This window comes from Salmo trutta, chromosome 36 (genome assembly GCF_901001165.1).
Source record: "Salmo trutta chromosome 36, fSalTru1.1, whole genome shotgun sequence".
Lineage (NCBI taxonomy): Eukaryota > Metazoa > Chordata > Actinopteri > Salmoniformes > Salmonidae > Salmo > Salmo trutta.
The window spans coordinates 40256966-40270787 of record NC_042992.1 but is presented as its reverse complement, the minus strand read 5'-3'; the positions used below and the strand labels follow the sequence as shown (position 1 = coordinate 40270787).

At 45.4% G+C, this 13822-nt stretch overlaps 1 protein-coding gene across 4 annotated transcripts in view; it reads right to left on the bottom strand.

Annotated features, from left to right (window-relative positions):
• The window catches only part of LOC115176084 (histone-lysine N-methyltransferase 2B), a 75888-nt gene that overhangs the window by 20991 nt on the left and 41075 nt on the right, over positions 1 to 13822 (bottom strand). For all 4 annotated transcript variants that reach the window (XM_029735875.1, XM_029735873.1, XM_029735871.1 and 1 more), the window contains exons 16-25: positions 13685 to 13798; positions 12669 to 12853; positions 12343 to 12447; positions 11937 to 12047; positions 9981 to 10057; positions 7868 to 8052; positions 7475 to 7572; positions 3269 to 3403; positions 2737 to 2895; positions 2483 to 2600 (exon numbers count right to left, since the gene is read on the bottom strand). In XM_029735875.1, coding sequence (XP_029591735.1) covers positions 2483 to 2600; positions 2737 to 2895; positions 3269 to 3403; positions 7475 to 7572; positions 7868 to 8052; positions 9981 to 10057; positions 11937 to 12047; positions 12343 to 12447; positions 12669 to 12853; positions 13685 to 13798 — 1287 coding nt within the window. The remainder of the gene's footprint in view (positions 1 to 2482; positions 2601 to 2736; positions 2896 to 3268; positions 3404 to 7474; positions 7573 to 7867; positions 8053 to 9980; positions 10058 to 11936; positions 12048 to 12342; positions 12448 to 12668; positions 12854 to 13684; positions 13799 to 13822) is intronic.

Here is a 13822-nt window from a genome sequence, read left to right as displayed (position 1 = left end):
GAAGAGTCGTGGTGGATCCAAACTTCATCCACTTAAGTATGATGGAGACCTTACGTAGACAGATGTGTGGCTTTCCAAATCATGTCCAATAAACTGAATTTACCACAAGTGGACTCCAGTTGTAGAAACACCTCAAGGATGATCAATGGAAACAGGATGCACCTGAGCTCAATTTCGAGTCTCATAGTATAGGGTCTGAATACTTATGTAAATATGTTTTTTTTTTGTTTTTTTTATACATTTGCAAGAACTTCAAAAAATCTGTTTTCGCTTTGTCATTATGGGGTAGTGTCTGTAGATTAGGGAAAACAATTATTTAATCAATTTTAGAATTTGGCTATAACATAACAAAATGTGGGAAAACTCAAAGGGTGGGAACACTTTCCGAATGCACAACATATCCACAGATGATGCAATCTCCATTGCACTCCACACTGCCCTTTCCCACCTGGACGGAAGGAACACCTATGTGAGAATGCTATTCACTGACTACAGCTCAGCGTTCAACACCATAGTGCCATCAAAGCTAATCACTAAGCTATGGACCCTGGGACTAAACACCTCCCTCTGCAACTGGATCCTGACGGGCCGGCCCTAGGTGATAAGGGTAGGGAACAACATACCCGCCACGCTGATCCTCAACACGGGGGCACCTTAAGGGGTGCGTACTCAGTCCCCTCCCGTACTCCCTGTTCACTCATGACTGCATGATCGATGGTGTCAGGACAACAACCTCTCCCTCAACGTGATCAAGACAAAGGAGAAGATTGTGGACTACAGGAAAAGGAGGACCGAGCACGCCCCCATTCTCATCGACGGGGCTGTAGTGGAGCAGGCTGAGAGCTTCAAGTTCCTTGGTGTCCACATCACCAAAAAACAAATATGGTCCAAGCACACAAAGACAGTCGTGAAGAGGGCACGACAAAGCCTATTCCTCCTCAGGAGACTGAAAAGATTTGGCATGGGTCCTCAGATCCGCAAAACATTCTACAGCTGCACCAGTGAGAGCATCCTGAATGGTTGCATCACTGCCTGGTATGGCAACTGCTCGGCCTCCGACCATAAGGCATGACAGAGGAAAGGGCGTACGGCCAAGTACATTACTGGGTCCAAGCTTCCTGCCATCCAGGACCTCTATACTAGGCGGTGTCAGAGGATGACCCTAAACATTTTGAAAGACTCCAGCCACCCTAGTCATAGACTTGTCTCTGCTACCGCACGGCAAGAGGTAGCGGAACGCCAAGTCTAGGTCCAAAAAGTTTAACAGCTTCTACCCCCAAGCCATAGGACTCCTGAACAGCTAATCAAAAGACTACCCAGACCCCTCTTTTGCGCTGCTGCAACTCTGTTTATAATCTATGCATAGTCACTTTAACTCTACCAACATGTACATATTACCTCAATTAACCGGTGCCCACGCACTTTGAGTCTGTACCGGTACCCCCTGCATATAGCCTCACTTGTTATTTTACTGCTGCTGTTTAATTATTAATCTTTACATTTTCTATTTTTTACTTAACACATTTATTTATTTATTTTACTTCTTAAAACATTGTTGGTTGAGGGATTGTAAGTAAGCATTTCTCTAAGGTCTACACCTGTTGTATTCAGGGCACATGTGACATACAATTTGATTTGAAATAGTTGACTTTTTGATCTGTTGCATCCAACTCCTTGCTTTTGAATATTTATTTTTTATGTAACCTAAGCCTACTGGTTGTATGAATTTAAAATCAAATCAATTTGGGATCTATCGTCCCACAACTGTCCCAGAGTTTGCTTGGAATATGCTATTTTTGCCAACAAGTTGCTCAATACAATATGTTAAGTTTCCTACTATTTTGGATAGTAGAGTGACATGCACTGAGTGTACAAAACATTAAGAACATATACCTAAAATTGAGTTGCAGGGCTGTGTTCCAAACAAAACAACTATAAGTGTGCTTGCTCTAGTTCAACAACAGCACAGCTAGGAAAGCTCAAAAAAGCATCTTACAGTTGGAGACTTCTTTGAGTCATAAAAGTGCATTGAATTGACTTACTGTGCATACTTTGGAGAGATGTGTGGCCACTTGGATACACCAGTTTGACCTCTCTCAAACCTTTGGCATTTTTTTTTTGTTGATGCACCTACCCCAAATTTTCCAATAATATTGTGACTGAATGTATCCAGAGTATTTTCAGATTTAATTTCAACAAATGCAATGGAAAGTACAGTAAATGTAAAATGTACATAAAATCAGTGTAAAGTTTAGACACAGTCTTGTGTCAGGTGAACAGCTGTGTCATCATTTTCCCACAATCTCCTAACTGTTCCCTTTTAATTGCTACCATGGGTATGCATATGCTTTCCATATTTGTTCTGTAAAAAAACTTTTCAATTTAGCCCTATCCATATAGGCTCATTCCCACGAGTGTAAAGGGTTCAAAGCAGTGCACTACATAGGGAATAGGGTGCCATTGGGGATGTACTCATACTCACCAATGGTCATATTTATAGACTCTGGCTCCAGACCAGTCAGAAACTTCCTACGGAGGCTGATCCCTTCGAAGTCCACGTAGACCCGCCGGAGAACTTCAAACCCATTCCCAGACACCATCTGGAGAGGGGAAACGGAAGTGCAAATCCTGAGACATAAGTTTGGATGCCGCTGACAAGTCAAAGTGAAAGTGGTGGTGCGCACTGTTGGAAAGATGACTGTTTCTGTGCGCCTCAGCCCATTTCTAAAAGTTCACCTTCTCACTGACGAGGTCGCGGTGCCTGGAGCAGAAGACCTTCCTGTCCTCCTGGAAGACACAGTTGCGGGCGCGGGCGCACATAAAGTGGTAGTTACTCTGACAGGATGAGAGACAGCAGCCAACCGTCGCCCCCGCCTGGCCACAACGCTCACAGCGCTGTAGGGAAGAAATGTACAATGTGTAGAAGAGAAAAGAAAACAGAATGAGAACGACTGGCAGAAAACTCCCTGAAGAGTAAACATTCTCATTATAACTAAATGGGCATAACAGACTTGACAAAACAATTCTATGGAACAATAAAGCTGCTATTATTTTACGGCAATGTTAAAAACAGGAAACTGCACACCTATGCCTGAATACAAAGTCTATTGGGAAAGGATGTACTCCAGCTTTGATATGTGGGAAGTGTCCCAAATGTCACCCTATTCACTGCATAGTCCACTATGGGCCCTGGTCAAAAGTAGTGCACTTTATAGGAAACAGGGTGCCATTTGAGGCGCAACTATGGTGATGTTCAATTCATTCTTACCATGTGGCGTCCCCTGGAGACAGCACTGTGTACTTGGAGTAGAGCTCCATTGTCTTCGTACACCTCAGCGGACCACAGGCAGCAGTTGACGTGGGCCCACTCGTTCTGCCCCAGGAACAGCATTCTACCTGCATCCTTCAATAAAAACGAGGAAATTCAGATTTAGAGTGGACCTGAGACAACATTCTTGGATGTCTGAATGGCTGCTAATACCATTACTGTGGGTATAATGTACTACAGAAGTGTTTCACAACGTCGATCCTTGAGTACCCCAAAAAGAATACATTTTGTTTTAGCCGCATAGAAGAACAAACTCAGAGTCATGTGCTTGTTGATTAGTTCACTAATTGAATCGGGTGTATGGCCACAACAAAAATGCGTTCTCTTTCAGTCAGTCATCTTCGGTACAACACACTATGGAGGAGTCGCACACTCACGACTTCGGTTGATGGATCTACAATCACGCCCGACAAGGCCAATGAAATACATGGCTCGCTGGAAGCCCCTCCTTCCACATGTGAGACTCGGATTCATTCTTTCAATTATTCCACTCTTCACCTTGGTGTGAACAGGTACATTTCACAGTACTAAAACAAACAATTGGAACACGAGACTGTCATGTTACGTCAACTTAACTGTCCCTTAGGTTGTAGAGCGTGCTCACCCCCTGGATGTTGTGTGCTGTATTTTATGATTAGGAAACTTATGAGAACATTACAAACAATGAGTTATTCTTCTAAGTGCTTGGCCTGGCTTCAGCAATAGGTAAGATAGCTAACGAGACCGAAACGACAAGGTGGGTTCGGGTTTGCGACCACGCCCCCAATTAATTAATAGCTATCCATGTTTGTTGTCTTATGTCTCGGCGCATGCTCAGGCTGCCCTCGCTCTAATCAGTTTGTATGCAAGACTAGGGGACGGCTGGGGCTTGGTGTTTCAGAGGACTTCCTCTCCCGGCTGCCCATACCGCGACAAAGTCGGAGTAGCGGGACACGAAGATGGGTTGGGTCGTTGGTCGGGTCAAATGTCTTCCGGCTCCTGTGCGCTCTGTGACCAGTTATAGGAGGCTACTCCAAGAGAGAGGATGACCAGGTTCTGTCTGTATGCCTTGGCTAAGCACCGCTTGCCTCTCTTCTCAGAAGAGTCCGGGTTCCACCTCAGTGATCCGGTCCTACATTGACTCGAGACCAGGCTAGCTAACAAGCGCTGCATAGCACGCTAGCCAGGTTAGCTAACTTGCAAAGGCGAGCTAGCTACTACCATCCAGAAGGCGAGGTCAGTAAAGGTGCATCAAAGTTGGGACCGAGAGACTGAAAAACAGCTTCTATCTCCAGGCCATCAGACTGCTAAAACAGCAATCACTAACTCAGAGAGACTGCTCCCTACATTGAGACCCAATCACTGGCAACTTCAATAAATGGATCACTAGTCACTTTATACAACACACTCTAAATAATGACACTTTAATAATGTTCACATATCTTACATTACTCATATCACATGTATATACTGTATTTTATACCATCTATTGCACCTTGCCTATGCCATTCAGCCATCGCTCATCCATACACTTACATGTACATATTCTCATTCACCCCTTTAGATGTGCATTAGATACGTGGGGGAATTGTTAGATTTCTTGTTAGATACTACCGCACTGTCGGAACTAGAAGCACAAGCATTTCGCTACACTCACATTAACATCTGCTAACCATGTCTGTGACAAATACATTTCATTTTAGCCATTCCAGCTTCCTAATGGTGGAATTGCTTCGGTAACCCTCTTGTTTAGTGTACGTAGCCAGCATTAAGTTGCTTTGTTATTCTAACCCGACCGTGTTGCAGTCAAAGAGGCTAGCTAGCCTAGCTTAAACTAGATGCCTTAGCATGGCTAAACTCAGTTAGCATGCATAACTTCCAGCAAATAAAGCTTATTAGCTTTCCGCCAGAAATATGGCAATCATATTCCTATTTCAAATTCTTGGAGTTGGAGGGAGTGGAGGAAGCGGGGCATGCAGGCACCTCAGATTAGGAAGCAGCCGCCGAGCACTTGGCTCGGGTAACCCCCAGAGCGAAGGACCTTAGCACGGGTCTGGTTGACCGGTGAGCCACACCACAAACATATTACTGTGACGTCAGGTTATGGGTTTCATTCCTGGAAATTACATTCAATGTTACCATAGAAGGGGTCAATTTTTCAGAGCTGTCTGTCCCTTTTCCAGCTTGGTTGAAAGATGCTGTGGCACCAGTAACAATGAAAAAGAACAATGAACCAATCTCTCCCAGTCCATATGGTGGCGTCCCGCCCCTTCAGATGACACTTGACGGGAGGCTCCAAACAGTGTGCATGCGCAGTGTTGCTATGGATTATGCGAACGGTGACAGGGGTACAGGCTACAACCCTTTTTTCTCCCCCATTTCGTGGTATCCAATTGGTAGTAGTTACAGTCTTGTCTCATCGCTGCAACTCCCGTACGGACTCGGGAGAGGCGAAGGTCGAGAGCCATGCGTCCTCCGAAACACAACCCAACCTAGCCGCACTGCTTCTAGACAACGCACATCCAACCCGGAAGCCAGTCGCACCAATGTGTCGGAGGAAACACCGTACACCTGGCGACCTGGTCAGCGTGCACTGCGCCCGGCCCGCCACAGGAGTCGCTAGTGCGTGATGAGACAAGGATATCCCTGCCGGACAAACCCTCCCTAACCCGGATGACGCTGGGCCAATTGTGCGTCGCCCCATGGACCTCCCGGTCGCGGCCGGCTGCGACAGAGCCTGGGCTTGAACCCAGAATCTCTGATGGCACAGCCTTAGACCACTGCGCCACCCGGAAGGCCAGGCTACAACTTTTGCGCATCCCCCACGCTTCAGCGACGTCCTCAGGTCGACTGTTTCCGAGGCCTCAGAGCCCGCTTTGAGGGAGGGAATAACCTCCCATCTCCAGACGCAGGTAATCCGAGAAGTCTCTATGTCAGATCCAGGACCCTGGTTGTGCGGTTGTCTCAGACTGGTCTCTAAACCAATTGCGCCCACATGGGACATGCCCTGATGCTCCACTACAAAATCTCCCTGCTCATGACTTTGGTCATGGCTAAACATGTTGGGGACCACGTGTTATCAGTACACACTTCCTGTACACAGTTCACCCAGGCAACTAAGGTGACGTTGCGTCCAAATGCAACCTTCGCCCTGAAAGTCATGGCTATGTCCTACAGGTCCTTAGCTTTGAGCCATTTCCATTTTTGCCTCCTTTTGCTTCTGAAGAGGAACAGGAGGTTAAATGCCTTGTGTCCAGTGCAAGCTTTACGCCTGTTCTGCTAATCCTGCTCGCGGCAAAGCAGTCCCTAAGCAGCATCTCTCCCACTGGATTGTGGAATCTCTCCGGGCATATTGCAGCAGGGAGCAAGGGTTAACTAGCGGTGTACGCACCCACTCCACCAGGGGTCCGGCAGCATCTTGGGCATTGTTTAAATGGTTGAGTGTAGGATACATCTGTGCTGCAGCGAGTTGGGCATCACCACATACTTTTGTGATGTTTATTGCTTGGATGTCACTGCTCCCAGTGCAGCCCAGTGTGCTTACGGCTGGGAAAGTCACTAGGCAGCGCGCTGTGTGCACGATACCCAGACTGCCGCATCTGGCAGGGTCAGGTCTGGGTGGTCTGCCACGGGCAGTTTAATTTAGTATCCGTTGGGCTCAGCTTGGGGCGTGATTATATATCCCCATAGTATGTTGTACTGAAGTTGACTGAATGAAAAGGAACGTAACATTATGACTATAACTACTGTTCCCTAAAGGAGGGAAACGAGATACAACTCCTGTTCAGCCCCACACTGCCCGTTCCTGGGCTCAGTGAAGGAATTAATCGGAGCCTCACGCTTATCACCTGTGGAAGGCGGGGCTTCCAGCAAGGTGTGGATTTCAGGCGATTGTAGATCCTTCAACCGAAGTAACGAGAGTGTGACTCCCCTATAGTGTGTTGTACCTCGTTTCCCTTCTTCATGGAACAGTAGTTATAGTCATCAAGTTACGTTCTGTTTGAGATACTCAAGGACCGGAGTTGAGGAACACTGTACTACAGTACCCATAATGCTCTATGGTTTTATCTCAGTAAAGATGTTTCTGAAGTTAACACAACAGTGTCCCGTCTCCTTATCAATACAATTACTGTGTGGGATCATTACAGAGGGGGGAGGGAAACTCACGTTGGGTGTAGCGTCTCCACATTGTTGGCAGAGTGCACACTGCCTCTCATCTTTGGTCCAGTCGAGTTCCAGGGCCCCGGTTAGAGCACAATGTGTATCTACTCAAGATAGACCAAACACATTCATTAATCATTGAATTGATTCACATTGTTAGGATGAAGTAAAAAGCTAGATCACCATCAGTCCTTGTACTCAATTACTTTACGCACAACAAACATCTTGTGCCGGTGAATGGGGTTACATGTCTGCTTTGAGACAGGACATAGGCTTACAGAGGGAGTGATAGATATATAATATAATGCACTACTGCACTATATAAATGCACTACTGTTGACCAGAGCCCTATGCCTATGACCAGACCCCCTATTTGAGACACAGCCAAAGACTCCATACCTTGGGATTTGAGTGGGAGGCTCACCAGAGCCCGGGACTGATGGGTGGTGACTGAGTACAGGGAAGGGATGCTGTTCCCCTGCTGGAGGCACCCTGAGCCCCTGGTAACTTGGTATGTCCTCTCCAGCCACTGTGCATAGCTGTGCTCCTTAGAGGGTGGAAGAACTGCCTCAGGGAGCATACCACTGAGACAGAAGCAAAGGTGGGGAGACTTGTTCAGCAACAGAGCCTTTTTTAAATTAATTAAACTTATTTCTTTCACCTTTATTTAACCAGGTAAGACAGTTTATTTTATTTCACCTTTATTTAACCAGGTAGGCTAGTTGAGAACAAGTTCTCATTTGCAACTGCGACCTGGCCAAGAAAGCATAGCAATTCGACACATACAACAACAGAGTTACACATGGAAAAAACAAAACATACACTCAATAATACAGTAGAAAAAAAGAAAAAAAAGTCTATAGAGTGAGTGCAAATGAGGTAAGTTAAGGCAATAAACAAGCCATGGTGGCGAAGTAATTACAATATAGCAATTAAACACTGGAATGGTAGATGTGCAGAAGATGAATGTGCAAGTAGAGATACTGGGGTGCATATGAGCAAGATAAATAAATACAGTATGGGGATGAGGGTAGGTAGATAGATAGGGCTGTTTACAGATGGGCTATGTACAGGTGCAGTGATCTGTGAGCTGCTCTGACAGCTGGTGCTTAAAGCTAGTGAGGGAGATATGAGTCTCCAGCTTCAGAGATTTTGCAGTTCGTTCCAGTCATTGGCAGCTGAGAACTGGAAGGAAAGACAACCAAAGGAGGAATTGGCTTTGGGGGTGACCAGTGAGATATACCTGCTGGAGCGCGTGCTACGAGTGGGTGCTGCTATGGTGACCAGTGAGCTGAGATAAGGCAGGGCTTTACCTAGCAGAGACTTGTAGATGACCTGTAGCCAGTGGGTTTGGCGACGAGTATGAAGCGAGGGCCAACCAACGAGAGCGTACAGGTCACAATGGTGGGTAGTGTATGGGGCTTTGGTGAAAAAAACGGATGGCACTGTGATAGACTGCATCCAGTTTGTTGAGTAGAGTGTTCGAGGCTATTTTATAGATGACATCACCGATGTCGTGGATCGGTAGGACGGTCAGTTTTACGAGGGTATGTTTGGCAGCATAAGTGAAGGATGCTTTGTTGCGATATAGGAAGCCGATTCTAGATTTAATTTTGTATCGGAGATGCGTAATACGAGTCTGAAACCAGATTGCATAGTGGAGAAGGTACGGTGGGATTCGAAATGGTCGGTGATCTGTTTGTTAACTTGGCTTTTGAAGACCTTATAAAAGGCAGGCTAGGATAGATATAGGTCTGTAACAGTTTGGGTCTAGAATGTCTTCCCTTTGAAGATGGGGATTACCACGGCAGCTTTCCAATCTTTGAGGATCTCAGACGATACGAAAGAGGTTGAACAGGCTAGTAATAGGGGTTGCAACAATTGCGGCGGATCATTTTAGAAGGAGAGGGTCCAGATTGTCTAGCCCAGCTGATTTGTAGGGGTGTAGATTTTGCAGCTCTTTCAGAACATCAGCTATCTGGATTTGGGTGAAGGAGAAATGGGGGAGGCTTGGGCAAGTTGCTGTGGGGGGTGCAGAGCTGTTGACCAGAGTAGGTGTAGCCAGGTGGAAAGCAAGGCCAGCCGTAGAAAAATGCTTATTGAACTTCTCGATAATCGTAGATTTATCGGTGGTGACAGTGTTTCCTAGCCTCATTGCAGTGGGCAGCTGGGAGGAGGTGCTCTTATTCTCAATGGACTTTACAGTGTCCCAGAACTTTTTGGAGTTTGTGCTACAGGATGCAAATTTCTGTTTGAAAAAGCTAGCCTTTGCTTTCCATTCAGGCCAAGGTGTTGCTTTTTTTGAAGTATTCTTTGCTTGCTTTTCAAAAATAAGTATTCTATGCCTGCTTTATCTTTCTGAAGGCAAAACTATTTATTGTCATAGTTGGTTTGTTCAGGGAGATTCCCCCTTTTGTCTTATTGGTGGAAATGTGAGAAAGAACAATATCAAAATCGGTCAAAATCAATAACATACACCGTCATACGGTCTACACATAGTGTATCCATTTACCTTGGGAAATCTTTGGAGATTGGGTCCCACATTCTCTGATCCTGGCTATGAAACCAACTGAAAGTCTCCTCCAGCAACTGAAAGGACATAGATACAGTGCATTCGAAGAGTATTCAGACACCTGGACTTTTTCCACATTTTGTTACATTACAGCATTAATCTAAAATTCATTAAATTGTTTTCCCACCCCTCAATCTATACAAAATACCCCATAAAGACAAAGCAAAAACAGTTTTTTAGAAATATATAACAAAAACTTAAATATCACATTTAAATAAGTATTCAGTCCCTTTACTCAGTAATTTGTTGAAGCACCTTTGGCGGAGATTACAGCCTTCAGTCTTCTTTGATTGAGAGGGGTTGAGTTAAATGCGGACGACACATTTCAGTTGAATGCATTCAGTTGTACAACTGACTTGGTATCCCCCCTTTTCTTTCCCTTTCTTGGGTATGACACTATAAGCTTGGCACACCTGTATTTGAGGAACTTCTCCCATCATTCTCTGCAGATCTTCTCAAGCTCTGTCAGATTGGCTGGGGAACATCGCTGCACAGCCATTTTCAGGTCTCTCCAGAGATGTTCAAATCGGGTCCAAGTCCAGGCTCTGGCTACGCCACTCAAGGACATTCAGAGACTTGTCCCGAAGCCACTCCTGCGTTGTCTTGGCTGTGTACTTGGGGTTGATATCCTGTTGGAAGGTGAACCTTCGCCCCAGTCTGAGGTCCTGAGCGCTCTGGAGCAGGTTTTCATCAAGGATTGCTCTGTCCTTAACTAGTCTCCTAGTCCCTGCTGCTGAAAAACATCTCCACAGCATGATGCTGCCACCACCATGCTTCACCGTAGGGATGGTGCCAGATTTCCTCCCGATGTGACCCTTTGCATTCAGGCCAAAGAGTTGAATCTTGGTTTCATCAGACCAGAGAATCTTGTTTCTCACGGTCTGAGAGTCCTTTAGGTTCCTTTTGGCAAACTCCAAGCGGGCTGTCACATGCATTTTACTGAGTGGCTTCTGTCTGGCCACACTACCACAAAGGCCTGATTGGTGGAGTGCTGCAGAGATGGTTGTCCTTCTGGAAGGTTCTCCCATCTCCACAGTGGAACTCTGGAGCTCTGTCAGAGTGACCTTCGCGATCTTGATCTTGTAGGCCCTTCTCCCCCAATTGCTCAGTTTCCCCAGGAAGCCAGCTATAGGAAGAACGTTGGTGGTGCCAAACTTCTTCCATTTAAGAATGATGGAGGCCACTGTGTTCTTGGGGACCTTCAACGCTGCAGACAATTTTGGTACCCTTCCCCAGATCTGTGCCGCGACACGATCCTGTCTCTGAGCTTTACGGACAATTCCTCCGACCTCATGGCTTGGTTTTGGCTTCTGACATGCACTGTCAACAGTGGGACCTTACATAGACAGGTGTGCCTTTCCAAATCATGTCCAATCAATTTAATTTATCACAGGTGGACACCAATGAAGTTGTAGAAACATCTCAAGGATGATCAATGGAAACAGGATGCACCTGAGCTCAATTTTGAGTCTCATAGCAAAGGGTCTGAATACTTATGTACATTTTTTTAATCTAAAAACCTGTTTTCGCTTTGTCATTATGGGGTATTGTAAATCTATGATATGCAATTTATGAATAAGGTGGTAACATAACATTTAGAAAAAGTAAAGGGGTCTGAATACTTTCCGAATGCACTCAGTGTGTGATCTTTATACATCGTTAAAGAGAGGCAATATGCAAGGGGTTCATACACAAAAAGATCCTTTTAGAGTTATTTTATTCTGTTTTATTAATTGAGGCAATTAATAAAATATAAAACAGCTCAGAAAGTATATTTTTTTATGTGGACACTACTAAAATAGAGTAAATATGCAAATAAACAATATAATTATATGGCACAATATGGCCCATAACAAATGTCTATAGCATTAATGGAGGAAAGGTCTTTCTACTAACCTTCAGGTAGTGAGACCTGGCCAAACAGGTGGGCCTCAGGTCCTCAGGGAGAGACTCCTCCTCCTTTAGCCACTTCCTCATCACCATGACAACATCCTCATGGAATGATTTCTGATTGGTAGACAAGAGCAGGAAAAACAGGTGTCAAGTTTAGGAGACGGATGTATTGTTGTACAATATATGTGAGATTCAATTTACTGTATGGAGTCTTCCCTCCCATTAGAACATCTATAAGAGCATCTGCTAAATTACCTAATTGTATACGAAGTGATCAGATTGTGGTCTAAAAAGAGCTACATGATTCAGTGGAACATTGATGCCATGAGAGCAAAATTAACAACCTCTAGGTCTTAATAGTTTTCATGTGACATAATTAAAATGTTTATAAAGGACTTGGGTCTCTCACCAGTGAAGTGTACTGGCCGCCTGTACATTTTTGACCCACGGCATGTAGGTCGCAGATGGGCTGCTGTTGGTCCCTGAAAGCATTTAGTTCCGTGGATTCCTCACACTGCAGAAAACAAAAGAACAGCATAGTACAATAAAATGGAGACCACCGTCAGAGGGTCAGGGATATACAATCCATAAGACAGTCTAAACGTGTAAAAGTTAAATACTTTTTATACTTGATTTTGGATAGAGAAAAGCCATGTTATGAAAGTGAGAGAGTATGTTACGAGTATCTGACTCGTGACTACTTGATGTCTTTACTGTGATGGCGGCAGACATTACCTCTCTGCAGGTAATCAGGTGCTGGGCGGAGGAGTCAGAGAGGAGGTTGGTCAGCACATTCTCTAGCCCCGCCCTCAGCCTTTCCTTCAGCTCCTCCTTCCAGAATCTGGGCTGTGATTGGCTGCAGCGTGTACAGGAATATACTACGCTCTCTGGCAGGCTGAACATGATCTCATACAGGTCATCTGGGAGACAGAAGAGAAGCAGCACTTCAATGTAATGGAGTGTTTTTATTTATTTATTTAACCGTTATTTTACCAGGTAAGTTGACTGAGAACACAGCTGGGGATGATTAGGTGGCCGTGATGGTATGAGGGCCAGATTGGGAATTTAGCCAGGACACCGGGGTTAACACCCCTACTCTTACGATAAGTGCAATGGGATCTTTAATGACCTAAGAGAGTCAGGACACCCGTTTAACGTCCCATCCGAAAGACGGCACCCTACACAGGGCAGTGGCATTGGGATATTTTTTAGACCAGAGGAAAGAGTGCCTCCTACTGGCCCTCCAACACCACTTCCAGCAGCATCTGGTCTCCCGTCCAGGGACCAACCCTGCTTAGCTTCAGAAGCAAGCCAGCAGTGGGATGCTGCTGGCAGGTTATCGTGAGATAGTTGTTCTGATCCCTTAAGTTAAGGCCTGCCTGAACAATCGGCCCAGCGTCGTCCAGGTTAGGCCAGTTACATGCAGTCATTGTAAATAAGAATTTGTTTTTAACTGACTTGCCTAGTTAAATAAAGGCTAAATAAAATATTTGAGGTGGCATCTTCCCCTACACACAGTGTTAACAGGGGTGATCACCCCTTCGCCTGGAGAACTACCCTCCTGCAGGATTTGGTTCCAGCTCTTATATCGAACACACCTGATTCTACCAATGAGATGTTCCTTGGAACCTTGATTAGCTGGATATGGTGTGTTTGTATAGGGCTAGAGCAAACGCCTGCATACCCAGTAACACTAATGAGTGTTGGCCACCCCTGTTGTACATCCCCTTGATAAAGACAGTGTCACTCACCAGAGAGTCCTTCACATTTAGAATGTACCCAGTGGCTACACCTGGAGCACTCCATCATCTGGCTGTTGTGGTCCTTCTCCTCGTAACACTTGGAGCAGATGGTGCAGAAGTTCCCTTGTAAAACAAATAAGAAACAAC